Source organism: Camelus dromedarius, chromosome X, assembly GCF_036321535.1.
Source record: "Camelus dromedarius isolate mCamDro1 chromosome X, mCamDro1.pat, whole genome shotgun sequence".
Taxonomy (NCBI): Eukaryota; Metazoa; Chordata; class Mammalia; order Artiodactyla; family Camelidae; genus Camelus; species Camelus dromedarius.
Genome location: NC_087472.1, coordinates 1,264,791 through 1,280,850, shown reverse-complemented (window position 1 = coordinate 1,280,850; position 16,060 = coordinate 1,264,791). Strand labels below are relative to the sequence as shown.

At 53.3% G+C, this 16,060-nt stretch overlaps 1 protein-coding gene across 1 annotated transcript; it reads left to right on the top strand.

Annotated features, from left to right (window-relative positions):
- Positions 1 to 4,145: 4,145 nt before the first annotated feature.
- Positions 4,146 to 16,053, top strand: LOC105098717 (opsin 1, long wave sensitive). Its single transcript, XM_031446564.2, has 6 exons — positions 4,146 to 4,265; positions 7,811 to 8,107; positions 10,514 to 10,682; positions 12,045 to 12,210; positions 13,613 to 13,852; positions 15,943 to 16,053. The coding sequence occupies exons 1-6, from the start codon at positions 4,154 to 4,156 to the stop codon at positions 16,051 to 16,053; spliced, it is 1,095 nt and encodes a 364-aa protein (XP_031302424.1). The 5' UTR covers positions 4,146 to 4,153.
- The last annotated feature ends 7 nt before the right edge of the window (positions 16,054 to 16,060 follow it).

Here is a 16,060-nt window from a genome sequence, read left to right as displayed (position 1 = left end):
AGTCTAGGAGTCTTTCTAGGAGTCTAGGAGAGTTTCTCTAGGAGTCTACATCCACCTCATCCAATTTTTCACATTGACTGGGATAAAGTTGTCAGAATGTTCTCTTTAAATAACGTCTGTGGGTTGAGGTGATGGTTCCTTTCATTACTCACATTGGCCATTTGTTTTTAATGGAGGGACTGGGGATTGAACACAGGACTTCATGCAGGCTAAGCACATGCTCTACCACTGAGCTCCACCCCTGCCGACCAATATGGGCCATTAATGCTTGAACTCCTGATGCTCACACCTTCCCTCCACCAGCCAAACTCACACTGCCTTGACTGCTCGGCTGAGGACAACTCCATCCTTCTGGCCTCGACTCCTCCCTCTGTCCAACTGCCTCTACCAAAGCTATCAGGAAACTCTGTTAGCTCTACCTACTAAAGCTATCCAGACTCCGACACCCACACTTGTCACCAGCCTGCTGGCCCCTCCCTGGTGGGAACCTTCATGCTGTCCCACCTGGATCACCGCAGGGCCTGTCACATGGTGCCCCTGCTTCCTGCCTGGCCCCTACCACTCTCAGAACAGCAATCACAGGAAGTTTGTTAGCATCTAAGTCACTCATATTGTGTCACTTTTCACTCAGAATCATCTAATGCTCCCCATTTAATTCATAGTAAAGGCTGACACACTGCATGGCCTCTGGGACCCACATGTTCCAGCTCTCATCCCCTGTCTGAACTTCCTTTGTCCTAGTCTCCACTCGCCCACTCTGCTTCAGCCACCCTGGTATCCTTGGTGTTCTTCTCACTCGCCAGGGACGCTCCTGCCCCAGGGCCTTTGCACTTACTCACTGCTCCCTCTCCTGGGATGACTTCTTCAGATCTCTGCATGGCTTCTTCCCTCCTTGGAGTCTTTGCTCTCATGTCCCTTTCTCAGAGAGGCCCACCATGATGCCCTGTGAAGATTGACATCTATTCCCTCCCCCAACCTCCACATCCTGTTTCCTTTTTCCCGTTCTCCATCCTACTTAGCACAGCTTATTTATTATGTCTAGTGTTCATGTTGTATTCCACTCACCCCCAACTAGGATGACAGCTGCCAGAGTGCAGGGATCTCTATCCACTCGCTTACTGGGAGCCTTGAACAGCACCTGGCCACAATGGGTGCTTGCTGAGTAGCCGTGGGATGAAAGGCTTTGCTAGAACTCTTCAAAAGGATGACCTCATTCAACCCTTGCAGCAAGGAAATGTTACCAGTGTCTTCCCAAAGAGGAAATGTCACACACTCCAGAGATGGTGACTGACTTGCTCAAGGTCACGAAGGGCAGCCGGGGTAGGACTTTGGGAGGCCCGCAGCTGATAGGGTGAGATCATGGGACTGAGGTGAGTACCTGCAGACTAACCCAAGGAGGAAACACCAGCCAGTTTGGGGAATCAGTCTCTGGAGGAGTGAGGAAAGTCAAGGTGACAGTCAGCTCCCAGGGCTCCAAATAGCGCGCACCACCCCCCAAGTCTCTTCGGAGTAGTCGGATTAGAGACAAGTCCAGCATCTCATCTTCCAGCCTTGCCGGGGGGCCCCAGCTGGTGGCGAAGGTGGGAGACTCAGGGCAGAGTGGAGGGCCTGGCTGGGGGCTCTCCTGGCCTTTGCTCAAGGGTCCCGTTTTCTCGAAGCACACTTGCCTCCTGCTTGGCCTTTTCTCCTGGCCCCTCCCATCTCTCCTGCCTCTCCTCACAGATTTTTGGCCCCACCCCTCGTTCTTCATCTCCCTCTCCAGTGCCCCTCCTCTTTTCTCCACCCTTTGCTGGAGTTCGGAATCCCAAGTGAGCTTCCGCTGGGCCTTGGGGAGACACGTGTGTGCCCAGGTGCTGGGTGACTTTCCAGGGCAGTAATCTGCTTTTGGCTAAAATGGGACTTGATCTTCTGTTAGCCCTAATCATCAATTAGCGCCCCACTCTGCAGAGACGGCGGCGCCAGTCCAGGACTCACTGCCACCGCTGCCTCCTCCCCTCCCCCAGGGTTTGGGGGCAGACCCCCGGCTGAGCTCAATCATTAGTGTGATGCTGGCCAAGGGCAGGCCCAGTGAGCAGTGGGCTGGGCCACTCCAGGGCTCAAGCCAGAGGCTTCCCCCAGATGTTCAGCTGAGACTGCGCTTCACGTTCACAAAGGGCTTCCAAACAGCAAGGGGACCCTGGATGCGAGCAGCAGCCCGGTTGGGAATGGGGTGGGCGGGAGCAGGCAGGATTGGTCGTCTCTCTTTAGGCAGAAGATGAACCTGGCCTGAGAGGGAGTGGTCACCCCATCCAAGGCTAGCCGGCCAGTCCATGGCAGTGCTGGGAAGAGGTGGTCCTGTGTCCAGTGCTCAGAGTGGACCTGGGCAAGCAGAAGATCTCCGAGGCAGCCCACTTCCGCTCTCACGTTCTCTGACACTCTGCCTTTGGCTCTGGTGGGGACAGGCAGATAAAGCTCCCTGGGATCTGGGAAGAGGGAAAGCTTGGACTGGGAAGTCAGAACGGCCTGGGGCTGAGTTCTAGGGATATGACCTTGTTCCATCAAGCTGCATCGTGAGGCCTGGGTTCGTGCTGTGAGCCCCTCAAAACCCCGCGCAATTCTTTCGGGGATATACCCAGAAGCAGAATTTCTGGATCACGTGGTAATTCTATTTTTCAGTCTTTGGATTTGCCACAGTTTTCCACGAAGGCTGCACCATCACGATCTAATTTTACGATATTTTCATCATTCCCAAAGGGACCCCTGTCCCCATTAGCAGTCACTCTCCATTGTCTCTCACCCCAGCCCCCGGCACCCACCAATCTGCTTTCTGTCTAGTCTGGACATTTCGTATAAATGGAATCGGACGGCATTTGGTCTGTTTGTGTCTGCCTCCTTTCACTTAGTACAACATTTTCGAGGTGAATTCCTGTTGTAACACGTTAGAATTTCATTCCTCGTTATGGCTGAATAATGTTCTGTTGCACGGATAGACCACATTTTCTTAATCCATTCACCTGTTGATTCACTTTTTTAAATTGTATATATATATTTTTAATTTTTACAATTTATTTACTTATTTTTGCAGGGGAGAGGTAATTAGGTTTTGTTTGTTTGTTTATTATAAGAGGCGGTACTGGGGATTGAACCCAGGACCTCGTGCATGCTAAGCATAGTGCTCTACCGCTTGAGCTATTCCCTCCCCCTGTTAATTCACTTTTGGACTGTTTGTACCTTTTGACCCCTGGTGAATCATGCTGCTATGAGCCTTCTTGTGTTAAGGACAAACAGGCAAGGCTGCAGAAGTGGGCAGTTAGCAGGTAATTGGTGCCCCTGCCAAGCGCTAAGCCAGCAGTGGCCAGACTGCAGTGGGAAAGGGGACAGCGGAGGCAGCCCATCTGGAACACTCTGTTGAGAGGTTTGCTTTTGAGGGCAAGTCTAGAGGGAGGCTGAAGTCAGAGGCAGTCCAAGGAAAGGTCATGAACTCAGGGGAGAGTGGTTTGAGCAGGTGGGGTCCGAACGCCTGTAGGCACTGCAGGTGCTTCAAGAGGGCTGCTGGGAGGGCCCAGATGCGCTCCTTGGTGACTGAAGTAGCTGCAGCTCATGGGGAACAAGGTGGAGAGGGGCGGAAAGCAAGATGCATGGTGGAGTCTCCCCCCACTGCGAGGCCTGTCTGTCCCTTCCTAGGGGAGGAGCCACCCCGACACAACCTGCATCCACTGGGCCCCCCGGGACGGCCTGAAGTTCCAGGCCTCAGCCCTGCGAAGTCTCCTGGGGAGAACCACCTGGGCAAGGCAGACTGGGGCCTTGGGCTGCTTCCTTACTCACACCGCAACCTGGAAATCCTGGCCCTTGGGTCTGCCTGACCTAGGAGCTGGTGCAGAACGGTGGAAGCGAACAGAAGACATGCAAGCCTGAGCCAGGGCCCAGGGCAGCTCCTGCAGCCACCTTGGCTCCAAGTTTGGTTCCCAGCAAATCCCTCTGAGCCGCCCCTCGTGGGCTCACCTTAGGAACTAGGAGGCCAGGGTGGGGGAGGAGGAGGTCTAAGTCCAAGGCCCAATTAAGAGATCAGAGGGTGAAGGGTTTGGGAGCTTTTAAGGTGAGGAGGCCTGGGATGATCCCGCAGGCTGGTATAAAGTGCTGTGACCCCCTGGCGGCTCCAGGGCTTTCTGGAGCCATGGCCCAGCACTGGGGCCCCCAAAAGCTTGCAGGCGGGCAGCCGCAGGCCAGCTTTGAGGACAGCACCCCAGGGAGCATCTTCACCTACACCAACAGCAACGCCACCAGAGGTGAGCGAGCAGGTGCCATGGAGGCTGGGTCACACTGGCTGGAAGGGCCCTCCTGGGACATGGGCCCCAAGGGGGTGCTGGCGGCCACCCATCCCACCCAAGAGAGCCTGTCTTACTGGCGACCCGCAGAGACGGTCTTCTCTCTTAGCTTTTATGTATGATACCATGAATGAGGGGTTCCTTTCTGAACATACAAGGACACCGAAACTGTGAATATGCATTTGTGAACCACATAGGCTTCCCAGACCCTTTGAGAATTCCCATCCCAGGAAGCTTCATGAGCTCTCTCCTCGCGGCCCGTGCTGCTAGGGAGACGCGCTCCCAGCATCCACCTGGCCGCACTGCCCTCAGCTTCCTGGGGAAGGAGCCGGGTCTGACTCATCCTTGCAAAGGAGACAAATAGCAGGAGTGGGAGGCTGGGGTGACCCGGAGGAGGGTGGATGACTTCAAGAGCCTAAAGATCAGAAGAGACTGTAGTGTCATCTTGTCCAGCTTCACACCCGGAGCCCCAGCCCCTGGCTGCCCATTCTAGGGGGGAGGCTGGCTCGGCTCCCAGGGTTGCTGTTCAGCTGCGGGATGTCCCAGGAGGGAGGGCTTGGGCCCAACAGAAAGCGGGAAACTCCGTAAAGGCCGCCCGAGTTTCTGCCCCGGGAGCGGCCCAGGCCCAAAGCTTTGCAGGCAAGCCCTTCAGAGCGCCAAGGACACTGGTGACCCCCCGGCCCCACCCCAGGTCCCTCCTTCAGACCAAAGACCTTCAGTTCCTTCAAGAATGTCTCACTTGCCGCAACGGGGTTCTTGAACCAAACTGGTTGAGAGCCCTGCAGTCCGCCTGGACTTCCTTGTTCGCACCCTAGAATGCCCTTGATGGAGACGCAACAACGCTCTCCCTGGAGGCCCTTGTGGCTTCACCAATACCCAAGATTCCTTATTGTATTTTTTTCCCAAAGATTCAAATGTCTACCAAAGACAGGGAAGATTGTAATGAGCCCCCCAGGTATCCGTCCGTTGTCTCATTTCATCTGTAACCCCCTCCACAAACCACTCCTCCTGATTTCTAGAAGCAGATGCAAGACATCACATTGGTAAACCTTCAGCAGGTACCTCTTTAAAACACATAACCACAAGACTATTATCATGCCTAAAACCTAGCAGTCCTTGATGTCAGTGATTCTCCTAGTTAGTGTCTAAAAAAACAAAGTCATATTTTGTTTTTCCAGTTTGCTTGAATCAGGGCTCAGATAAGTTCCACACATTCAGATGGATCGATAATGTCTTTTCATCCTCATTGAATTTAGAGGTTCCCCCTCAACCTCTGTGCAATTTTATTTGTTGAAGAAAGTCACTTGTCCCTGGACTTGCCCACTTCAAACTTTGCTTTCCACACCCCTTCCATCGTGCTCAGCATCGTGTTTCTGTAAACCAGCAGTTAAGATGAAGGTCTGCTGGGAGGTGGGTTGGATATGTCAGGCATTTCAGCAAGACCTCTCCATCAGGAGGGTGTCCCTTTGTCCGCATGTTGGCAGCTGCTGAAACTCAATGCTAGGACCCATGAAACCACTGGGGATTTTGAAATGGTGACATTCTGATTCTTCTTACCCTGTCCTCATGGACAACTTCCATAAAGAGAAACGTGCTGTCACGTACTCTGGGGGCCCCGGGGTACGGTGCGTGTAGGGAAAGCAGAAGACACTCTTGATTCTTTTTATTTCCCCCATTTCAAAATAATGACTTGGCGGGGGGTAGGGTATAGCTCAAGTGTAGAGCACATGCATGAGGCCCTCAGTTCAATCCCCAGCATCTCCATTAAAATTTTTTTTATTAAAATAAATAAATAAATAAACCTAATTACCTCTCCCCCAGCAAAAAAAAAAAAAAAAAAAAGAAAAGAAAGAAAGAAAAAGAAAAAGGAAAAAAAAGAATAATAATAACTTAGTTCCCCAGTGCAGCCAGCTGGCTTTGACCTCTGTGCCTCCTTTCTCTCCCACTAAGCATCCTATTCTCAAGGGCTTTGGCTAGAATTACAATTAGAGTATCATTTAATTACTCATTTGCTTTATTTCAGACACACTCATAGGGGTCTCAGAATAATGACAGCAACGCTATCGCCAACAGCATGATTACCAGAAACTTAACGTTTGGACAGGACTTCTTATCCTTAGAGGATATGCCACGAGTAGTCAGAAGGGTCTTTTCCAGTCCCATAGAATAGCCCCTCTCTATGTGACTAAACCTTCAAGTGGATATGCATTTAGGTCCATTTGTTTTATTTTTGATTTTTAAAATGTAGCCTTTTTATAATTACAGAATAAAATATTTGCAAGGCTCCACATTAAAATCTAGAAAATAAGGTATACTAGAAAAAAAGCTTGCTTCTGTGCCAGCCCCCATCCCCGATTCCCTTCCTGTCTGTATTTCTTAGAAGACCTTCACCTGGGAGCTGAGTGAGGGAGACACAGTGTTGGGGCATCATGGGTGCTGTGGGGTCCAGTTGTGCTGAGGGCAAGATATAAACCACCCTCATAGCCACGGGAGCCAAGAAATCCGCATCTCTCTTAAATTAGTTTCAGTTGGGATTTAGTGATACACAGGTCAAGCATCCTGGTTAATTCGGGGACTCTGCGTGGTTGCCCTCCTAGGTGCTGGGAGACCTTGTTATGTGGCTGCAGGCACTGTGGGTTGTAACCCCTTCGAGTATTCTGCCAGAATGATGGTGGTGATAAAGGCCCTTCCCGCCCAGAGAGGTGTCTATGAGTAATAAATGGGAGTTGCCCGCCTTTCTCTTCTGTGTCCATTTGCTGGGACTGCTGTGATGAAGCACCACACACTGGGTGGCTTTAGCGACAGAAATTTGTCATTGCCCAGTTCTGGAGCCCAGAAGTCTGAGATCCAGAGTCGGCAGGTTGGCTCCATTGTGGCTCTGAGGTTCCCGGCAACCTGCGGCCACGTGGCCGTCTTCTCCCGGCATGTGTTGTGTCTGTGTCCCAGTTTCACCTTTCTAGAAGGACACCAGTCGTGTCCACCCTAATGACTTCATGGTAACTCAATCACCTCTGGACAAATCCTTTCTCCAAATAAAACCACGTTCTGAGGTCCCGGGGCTGAGGACCCCCACATATCTTTTTGTGGGGTGCAGAATTTAGCCCATAGCAAGCTCATTCATTCATTTGTTCTCTGAGTGCTGATTGTGAGCCGGACCTGCCGTGTAAGATGTGTGAGACACGGTCTGGTGAGGAAGGAGGAACATGCGCACTGACAACTCCCAAGGGTCACCTCAGCTAGGGAATCTGGAAAGGTTTCTGGAAGGCCAGGGCATCTGAGCCTGGCTTTACGGTGTGAAAGGGAAGAGGACCTGGGTGCGGAGGGAACGTGAGCAAAGGTCTGACAGCAGAAGGACTTGGAGCATGCACGGGAGGCAGTGCAGGGTACGCAGGGGGCTCGGGAGGAGGTTGGCCCAGCGCATTGGGGAGGAGGGGCGGGAATGTGAAGGGGTGGGGAGGGGCAGGACGGTGTAGCTCCTTGCCTCACTCCGGACCTCCTGCCTACAGGGCCCTTTGAAGGCCCCAACTATCACATCGCCCCTAGATGGGTGTATCACCTCACCAGCGCCTGGATGGTTTTTGTGGTCATTGCCTCCATCTTCACTAATGGGCTCGTGCTGGCGGCCACCATGAGGTTCAAGAAGCTGCGCCACCCTCTGAACTGGATCCTGGTGAACCTGGCAATCGCTGACCTGGTGGAGACCATCATTGCCAGCACCATCAGCGTTGTCAACCAGATGTACGGCTACTTTGTGCTGGGGCACCCTTTGTGCGTTGTGGAAGGCTACACTGTCTCCTTGTGTGGTAAGCCGGCTGGGGGCCCAGGTCAGGGGAGACCCAGGCTGCTGTGTGTAAAGGAAATACTCACCTGGCTAAGTCCCCAGGTATGCCGGCGGTGCACATGAGAGGCACACGTTTGAAGGGAGACAGATGGGCAGGGGAAGCGGGGCCGGGGTCACCAAAGAGACAAGGGCTTGTGGTCCAACACACCCCGAGCGCCTACTCTGAGGTAGGCTGTGCCTGGGGACATCCAGTTTCAGGCCATGCAGCTGGCATGGGAGGGGACAGACAGATCCGGATGGGTGGGAGGGGAGGGCTTTGCGACTCCCACCCAAATCTGGGGCACAGGCTCTTTCAGCCCACTGATGTCAGCTTTTCCCAGGGGAAGAAGCAATTCCCATTAGGACTTCTGGGACACTGAGACCAGATCCCACATCCCATTCCCCATCCCTGTCATTAATATCTTTGTTCAGATCAACATTGGCCGAGAAGCACCTGGGCTCCAGGCTCTGTGCTGTCAGGCATAGAGGGTGCTGCACACACAGTCCAAACCTTGAGTGCTCCCGGGTCCTGGCAGGAGGGGCTTCTATCCCAGACAGTGACCACATGATGCCATCAGTCCTCTCAGAGGACCTTGTCCCTGAGGAGGTGATGAAGGGGTTGAATGTTGAGTCAGCCCAGGAGAGCTGGGCACAGACAGCTGTGTTGGTTGGGTGGGCAGAGGCCAAGTGAGCAGCATGCTACTGCCGAGCAGGCCTCAAGACCATAGGCAGGCCTTGGAGTGGGGAGGAGACCGGAGGGGGAGACCCAGGACGTGGCTGGAAGATGGAAGGGAGGCAGACTGACGGAGCAGGGGCCATGCCAGGCTAAAGCAGGAGCTAGGTCTGTGGCACTTCTGGGCTCCAGGCCGGGCGGCGGGAGCTGGGGGTTGCCATGAGGCCAGGTTTCCTTCTCTGGGGCCCACAAAAAGGAGGACAGACAGGCCTGACAAGGCCAAAGTCTCCTCAGGAGCCCTTGTACAACACCCTCAAGAGAGAATGGAGGGCCGTGGGGCTGCAGCTCGGTGTCAACCCAAGAAGGCAGGGAGTCCAAGTGCCACAGCGCTCAGCACATGCAGCCTGTCTCTAGGCCCCAAGCCACCAAACCAGAGAAGGCTTGCAGCTGCTCTCCCATTTGGAAAGTTTCCCAGGGCCACCTGGTGACAATGCCTGGGTCCTCAGCTCCCACCTAACTTGGGTTTGTCTCATTGCTGCCTAAACTGATCTCCAATTCAGATTCCAAGATGATGAGTTTGAGAAAGACATTGGGATTAGAGGAACACAGGGAGTGGGGAGCCTGGTCGAGGATCTGAATTACTAGTGGTGTGAGCGCCACTAAGTCACTTTACCAGAGAAGGTTGGGCAGAGTAAGTCCATCCCGAGTTCAAGTGCTCCATGTGCCTTGGTAGCTGGTGCATGGCCCTCCCGGAGTAGCTCCTGCGTATCACTCACATCTGGCTTGCCTTTATATCTGCTCGAGGTCTGCTCTTGGGTCGCCAGTTTTGATGCCATCGACACCGGGCTGAGGATGTCCGTGGCACCGAAACTGGTGACCTGAGGAAACCCGTGGACCCCTTCTCAGAAGAATATTTGCAAATGTGCACAATGAGACCCACAGGGTTGCAGAAGCAGCAATGACGCTGAGACACAGGTGTCAAAGAACTAGGTGTTACTTACCAACATACTTGCTCCGTGGAAATATTAGTATTGAAAGCATTTTTTAGAAGTCTTAGTGACACCATTCTTTATATTAAAGTATCAAATAACTGTATCTGGCCTGACAACCCCTGAAACGCCAAGGTGGTCATGAATACAGGGATATTGGGCAATGTCGGCCCCCTCTGTAGAGTAACCAGGTCCCGGGTACTGCCGACGCTACCACACTGGTGATGGCACTAAAGGAGGCCAAGTGTCTGTTAGAGGGTGGTGGGACCAAGACATCATTTTACCCACCCTCATTCCCAAAGCTCTGGATTCTCCACCCAGACCTCTAGATGATGGGCAGTAGTGAGAGGTCTGGGGCCTAAAGGAGTACGTGCATGCTTGGCAGAGGGTACAGGCTACTGGCTCTTGGCTGGAACAGCAGCACCTCAGTGTGGCCTCAGGCGTGTATGTGTCCATCAGGAGTTGCATTGGTGGCATCACAAGAAAGGCTGGTGGTCGAATAAAAGACATATGGGAAGCAAGGTGGGCAAAGTGGCCGAATAAGAGTGGGCAAGGAGACGCGGGCTGCAGACCCAATGCAGAGGAACAGGGAAAGCAGGCGTGAGAGAAAGAAACTGACGAAGAGACCCACTGCTCCCTGGACCTGAAAATACCTTTTGGAGACAGGTTTTGCAGGTAGGTAGGGGCATATCCTGTGATCTTGACAAGTGTCTGCTCTCCACTGCAGGGATCACCGGTCTCTGGTCCTTGGCCATCATTTCCTGGGAGAGGTGGATGGTGGTCTGTAAGCCCTTTGGCAATGTGAGATTTGATGCCAAGCTGGCCGTCGCAGGCATCACCTTCTCCTGGATCTGGGCTGCTGTGTGGACAGCTCCGCCCATCTTTGGTTGGAGCAGGTAAGGGTACCAGGGTGCCAGGAAGGCGAGCCACTTAGAACAGAGCAGGGCAGCCCAAACTCGTGATTCTCTTGGTGACCTTGGGGCAAACCACTTCCTGTCTCTGGGGTTTTGAGGCCCCACGAGTAAAGTGAGGATGGAAAGGACTCTCCCTGAGACCCCTTCGAGCGTACAGTGCCTATGGAAGTATGAATCTGCCTGGCTGAAACATGGAAATGGGCCCCGTGGTCTCTATGCACCCGGAAAGGTCTGTTTATCCCAAACAGGAGCAGCTCATGGGAACACATGGAGAAACGCCACCAGCTAAGGCCATGGGCACATTTGGACTCCAAGGTTCTCTTGTCCACTGTGCCACAGGCCTCTTTCTTTTTAAAAAAAATTTATTTTTCATTGAAGTACAGTCAATTACAATGTGTCAGTTTCTGGTGTACAACACAATGTCCCAGTCATGCATATACATACATATTTTTTTCATTAAAGGCTATTATAAGATATTGAACATAGTTCCCTGTGTCCAGGCCTCTTTCTTGAACCTTCTGAGAGGCTCCCCTTTCGAGGCTCCTTGGGTTGTAGGTATACCAGTGTCCTAACCAGGTGGATTCTCTGGGAGAAGAACCGAATTTTCAAGGAAGCAACTGACGTGTCTGAGGTGGAGGGATGGCACGAGGATGCCGCACTTCTCTCATGACTAAGTTCTTGTGGTGTCTGGGGCGGGGGGAATGCTCTTTCTTTGGGAAGCTTCCATCATTCTGGGAAACCAGTCTCAGGAAAGCTTGTCTCTGTCACCCTCCTCACCCCACCACACCCACGGTGGCCGCAATGATTAAACACGTGTGTTATCTCATTTAATTCTCGGACCCTTCTGTAAGCAAGTGTCTTTCTTACAGTGGCTGCCTAGCTGACCCCAGAAAAAATGATTCAGGTATTCACAGGTGTTCTTAAGAGGGCGCCTCCCCTCCCTTTGTAAAAAGGGGATGTGGTTGGGGTGATGAGAATGTTCTGGAACCAGATAGTGGTGATGGCTGCACAAGACTGTGAATATACCAAACTTCATAATGATGTTATATGTATTTACTACAATAAAAAAGAGGGCAACAGGAGACCTAAAAGTGCACACAGATTTACTGAGACCCTCCTGAAGGCCTTCCTTTGGAGGTGATGGAAGAGGCAGCAGTTGCACAGATTGTGAACATACTGAATGCCCTGAATTGTTCATTTCAAAAATGGAGAATTCAGGGAATGTGAATTTTACCTTGCTAAAAACATCCAACAACCCAACCCAAGTCAGCAGTGCATGGGGGTTGGGGAGGGTCCCGGGTTGCCCCATGCACTTCAGGACAGGCTGCTGGCCCTTCTCTTCAGGTACTGGCCCCACGGCCTGAAAACTTCCTGCGGCCCAGACGTGTTCAGCGGCAGCTCTTACCCCGGGGTACAGTCTTACATGATCATCCTCATGATCACATGCTGCTTCATCCCGCTCAGCGTCATCGTGCTCTGCTACCTTCAAGTGTGGCTGGCCATCCGAGCGGTAAGCCCCCAGCCTGTGGCCTCCACCCCTGCTGGTAGGATCATGAAGGCCAGGGACATCTCTGCTGGGACAGAGGGTCACCTGGTCTGCTCTCCTGCCCTCAAACCAGACATGAATCTAGCAATTCCTTCGGGGCTGTGGTTGTCCCCTGCCCTTGCTGCTACAGGATGGGAAGGGACTGCCTCCTCTTCACGGAGGGGACCAAAAAGGCAACACAGCTGCACTTCCTCCTGACCCAGGACAGTTCTCCCTAGGGGTGGAAAGCCAGCCTCTTCCATGGGGTGGAGTGCCGCTGGGCAGATCTAAAAGCAAGACCTGCAAGTCTATGGGTGTTTCTAAAAGGCTGCCACTGGCGTGCCCTCACCACTCCACGGGGCTGTCTGCCCCACACTCCACCCTCCTCCCTGGGAAGCTGATCCCCTCGACAGCCACACCCCTCCCCTGGTGCAGGAAATCAGCACAGGGCAGGAGAGGAGATCAGGGTCTGGGGTGCTGCGGGCTCTGTGCTCCCTTCGTGGTACCCTGAACGCCATCCGTAAGTTGTCCCTTTGTCAATCAACTTGCCTACAATTAGCTTGATCTGGATGTGCCATCTGTCCCTGCTGGGATCCTGCATGGCACAGGGAGTAGAAGGCCCTCTGGGGTGGCGCCTTTCCTGTCTGAAGCTGCTTGTGCCCACAATCGGATCAGCATGTGCTTATATGCTCTTTCTAGAATGGAGGCCATGGGCTTGAGATAAGCTCCCTTCACCTCACTGCCTTCAGCCTGTGGGTAGTCAGGGATCAGAACCAACTGAGCCGACTCCCACAGGTCTCCCTACATGGCTTGGGCCATGTTAGCTCTGGGCTGAGGAGCCCCGCCTCCAGAACATGCCCCTAGGCTGTCACCCCTCGTCCCCATCTGGCTGCTGGCCATCAGTCCCTGCCCACAGCAGGAAGTGGCCCTGCTCTGCATCTTGTCCCGCCTGGCCCGCAGACCTGAGCATGGGAGGGGACGCTGGTAAGGAATCAGGTGAGGCCAAGAACACCCTCCTTAGCTCCCCCACCAATTCTTAACAAGAACCGAGCTAAGCAAGTGCTTGGAAGGTGCCAGCTTAGGGCTGTTGTGGCCAGCCCCCCACCCCGGCATTTTACCTCAGAGCCTGTAATAGCTCCCACAGGGCCGGCCCTGGCCAGGTGCACTCCCGCAGGTGGGAGCTGCCGGTGTGCTGGCCAGTGTGCTGTAGCAGGCGCATCTGTCTCCTTCCCTCTACTACTCTCCATCCCTGAGCTGACCACCTCTAGCTGCCTCCCCGACTAGCTACCGGAGCAGCAGCAACACAGAATTCCCCCGGGGGTTCTCTACAGAGCCCTGAGGGATTCTCCCCCTCGCTGTCCCGGGCATAACTCTCTGTCTCCCCCAGGTGGCAAAGCAGCAGAAAGAATCCGAGTCCACCCAGAAAGCGGAGAAGGAGGTGACCCGGATGGTGATGGTGATGATCTTCGCGTTCTGTCTCTGCTGGGGGCCCTACACCTTCTTTGCATGCTTCGCCGCTGCCCACCCTGGCTACGCCTTCCACCCTCTGGTGGCCGCCCTGCCAGCCTACTTTGCCAAAAGTGCCACTATCTACAACCCAATTATCTACGTCTTCATGAACCGACAGGTAAGTCATGCCGCCGGCAGAGCAAACCAGAAGTAGACCCTGGAAGAGCCCGGTGATGGCTCCCACCAGGAATCGTGTCTGGGGGAAGTCTGACAATGACCACCAGGACAATAACCTGGGAAGACCCGGCCTGTGACCCAGCCGCCTTTTATGGTCTGGGCCCAAGGGTGGGCACTTCCTGCAGCGCACCGTGTGTGCGGCAGGCCCTTCCCCTCTGTTGGCCTCAGGGCGAGCCTGAAGCATAAACACCCTAGGACTGCCAGAACACACCTACACCTACCCTAGGTGCACCCTTCTTGATTTCATAGACAAGACTCATCTCTCAGCCTTAATCTTTCCATATTCAAAGCCTAACTCTGATAAGGACACGAAGAGGCCCTTCTAGGCTGTGCCGGTCTTGGGCTTTCATGATTTTATGGGTTAGTTCAGGGAAACACGCTGTGGTCTTGTCAGGCGGCAGCCACTGGGGGCTGGCACATCCGGCCTCAGCAGCCACCTGCCCATGACTCCTAGACCATACTCTGCCTTGAATTCCTTATGTCCACTTCATTAAGGTACAGCTGTGGTGTGACCTGATGGTGATCAGAAAGGTCTGTGGGTCAGAACCACCCCCCTGCAGGGGCCTCCCATTTCACCAGGCTGATGTGTGAGTGTTGAGTAGGACCAGCAGCACGTTGGACTCCCCGGGGACCCACTGTTGGCACCTCAGTACCCAGAGTGTAGTTCCACCCTCAACCCAATTCTTGTCTTCCACATGGTCCCTTTCTAGGTCTGGCTGCTGTTTGTGGAGTCCTAGGCCATCTTGCCAAGTCCTGTCTTTACCGGAGCCTTTCCTTGCTCCCCTTCTAGAACTCGCCCTCCTCTACAGCTGTCTGCACTTCCAGACCCTCCAGCCTTTCGAACTTTGCTTTCACTCTTTCTGCATTGCTATCCCTTCCTGTGGCATTCAGAGAGAATTTTCTGGAATGGAGCTCCACAAGGACACAGCTGAGTCAATTCTGCTGTTCAAGCCACTTCTTACATAACTCATTCCAACAATTATGTTTTTTATTTTTAAGAGTTTCAATTTTGGAGAGAGCTGGAGACAGTCAAGAATAGGCCTGGAATAGATAGGAAACGCCTCTGGTCTGCATTCTCACAGCATTTTTGTTAACTCAGGGATGATATGAGATATAATTTGAGACATGAATACAACCCACATCTCTTTAGGGGCCAAGCAGCAAAAAGCAGGGCCTTCCTAATGCCAGAAATTCTCTTGGCTAAAGAGATGAGGTGGGCTGTCGCCTACCTAGTCCTCACCTAGTTCTCACCCGGCCCAAGAACAGAAACAACGTACAATCACTTTCCTTCCCACTGAAATGCCTCCAAATCTCTCCCAGATGTTGCAGGGATGGGTCACTACACCCAGGCCGCTTCGCCCGCAACACCCTTCTGTCACTGAGTTTTGTGGGGCTGCTGTAACAAAGCACCACACGCTACAGGGATTCAACGAACAGAAATCTAGTCTCTCTCAGTTCCGGTGGTGAGCAGTCAGAGATCCAGGTGTGGGCAGGCTGGGCTCCTTCTGAGGGCTCCGAGGGAGAATCTATCCTGGCATATCCCCTAGGTCCTGATGGGTGCCTGTCACCTGTGGGGTCCTCTGCCTTCACGTGCACATGGCCTTCTTCCCTCTGGGTCTGTGTCCAAATTCCCTTCTGTTTATGCGGACACCAGCCGTTGGATTAGGGCGTGCCCACTTCAGCATGACCTCACGGTAATACACATCTGAACCACATCTGCAAAGATTGTTTGCAACTAGTGTCACATTCAGAGGATCCACGGGTGAGGACTTGAACATATCTTTGGGGGAAAACAATCTGACCCAAAATAGTCACCATCAACTACTAGATCCGATGGCTCAGATAACCGAATAGTCAGGAATGGACCATCCCTGTGGGCAAGGAGTGCCTGGAACCTCCCCCTCGCTTCCCTGGAGACTCTAGATGGTAGAAAAGCAGGTGTACCCCATCCTCAGAGTGCCCCACACCCGACTGAGAGCCTAGCACACTAGCCCTGCCCGCCCTGCTGAATGACACTTTCTGTCCTGTCAGTTTCGAAACTGCATCTTGCAACTTTTTGGAAAGAAGGTGGATGATAGCTCTGAACTCTCCAGTGTTTCCAAAACAGAAGCCTCATCTGTCTCTTCGGTGTCACCTGCGTGAGTCTCTC

What these genes read in the sequence shown, in the direction of transcription:
- LOC105098717 (XM_031446564.2), top strand. Translation starts at nt 4,154, where the DNA reads ATGGCCCAGCACTGGGGCCCCCAAAAGCTTGCAGGCGGGCAGCCGCAG. An exon ending in CAACAGCAACGCCACCAGAG is followed by an intron (nt 4,266 to 7,810) that starts GTGAGCGAGCAG and finishes TCCTGCCTACAG; the next exon opens with GGCCCTTTGAAGGCCCCAAC. An exon ending in ACGTCTTCATGAACCGACAG is followed by an intron (nt 13,853 to 15,942) that starts GTAAGTCATGCC and finishes CTGTCCTGTCAG; the next exon opens with TTTCGAAACTGCATCTTGCA.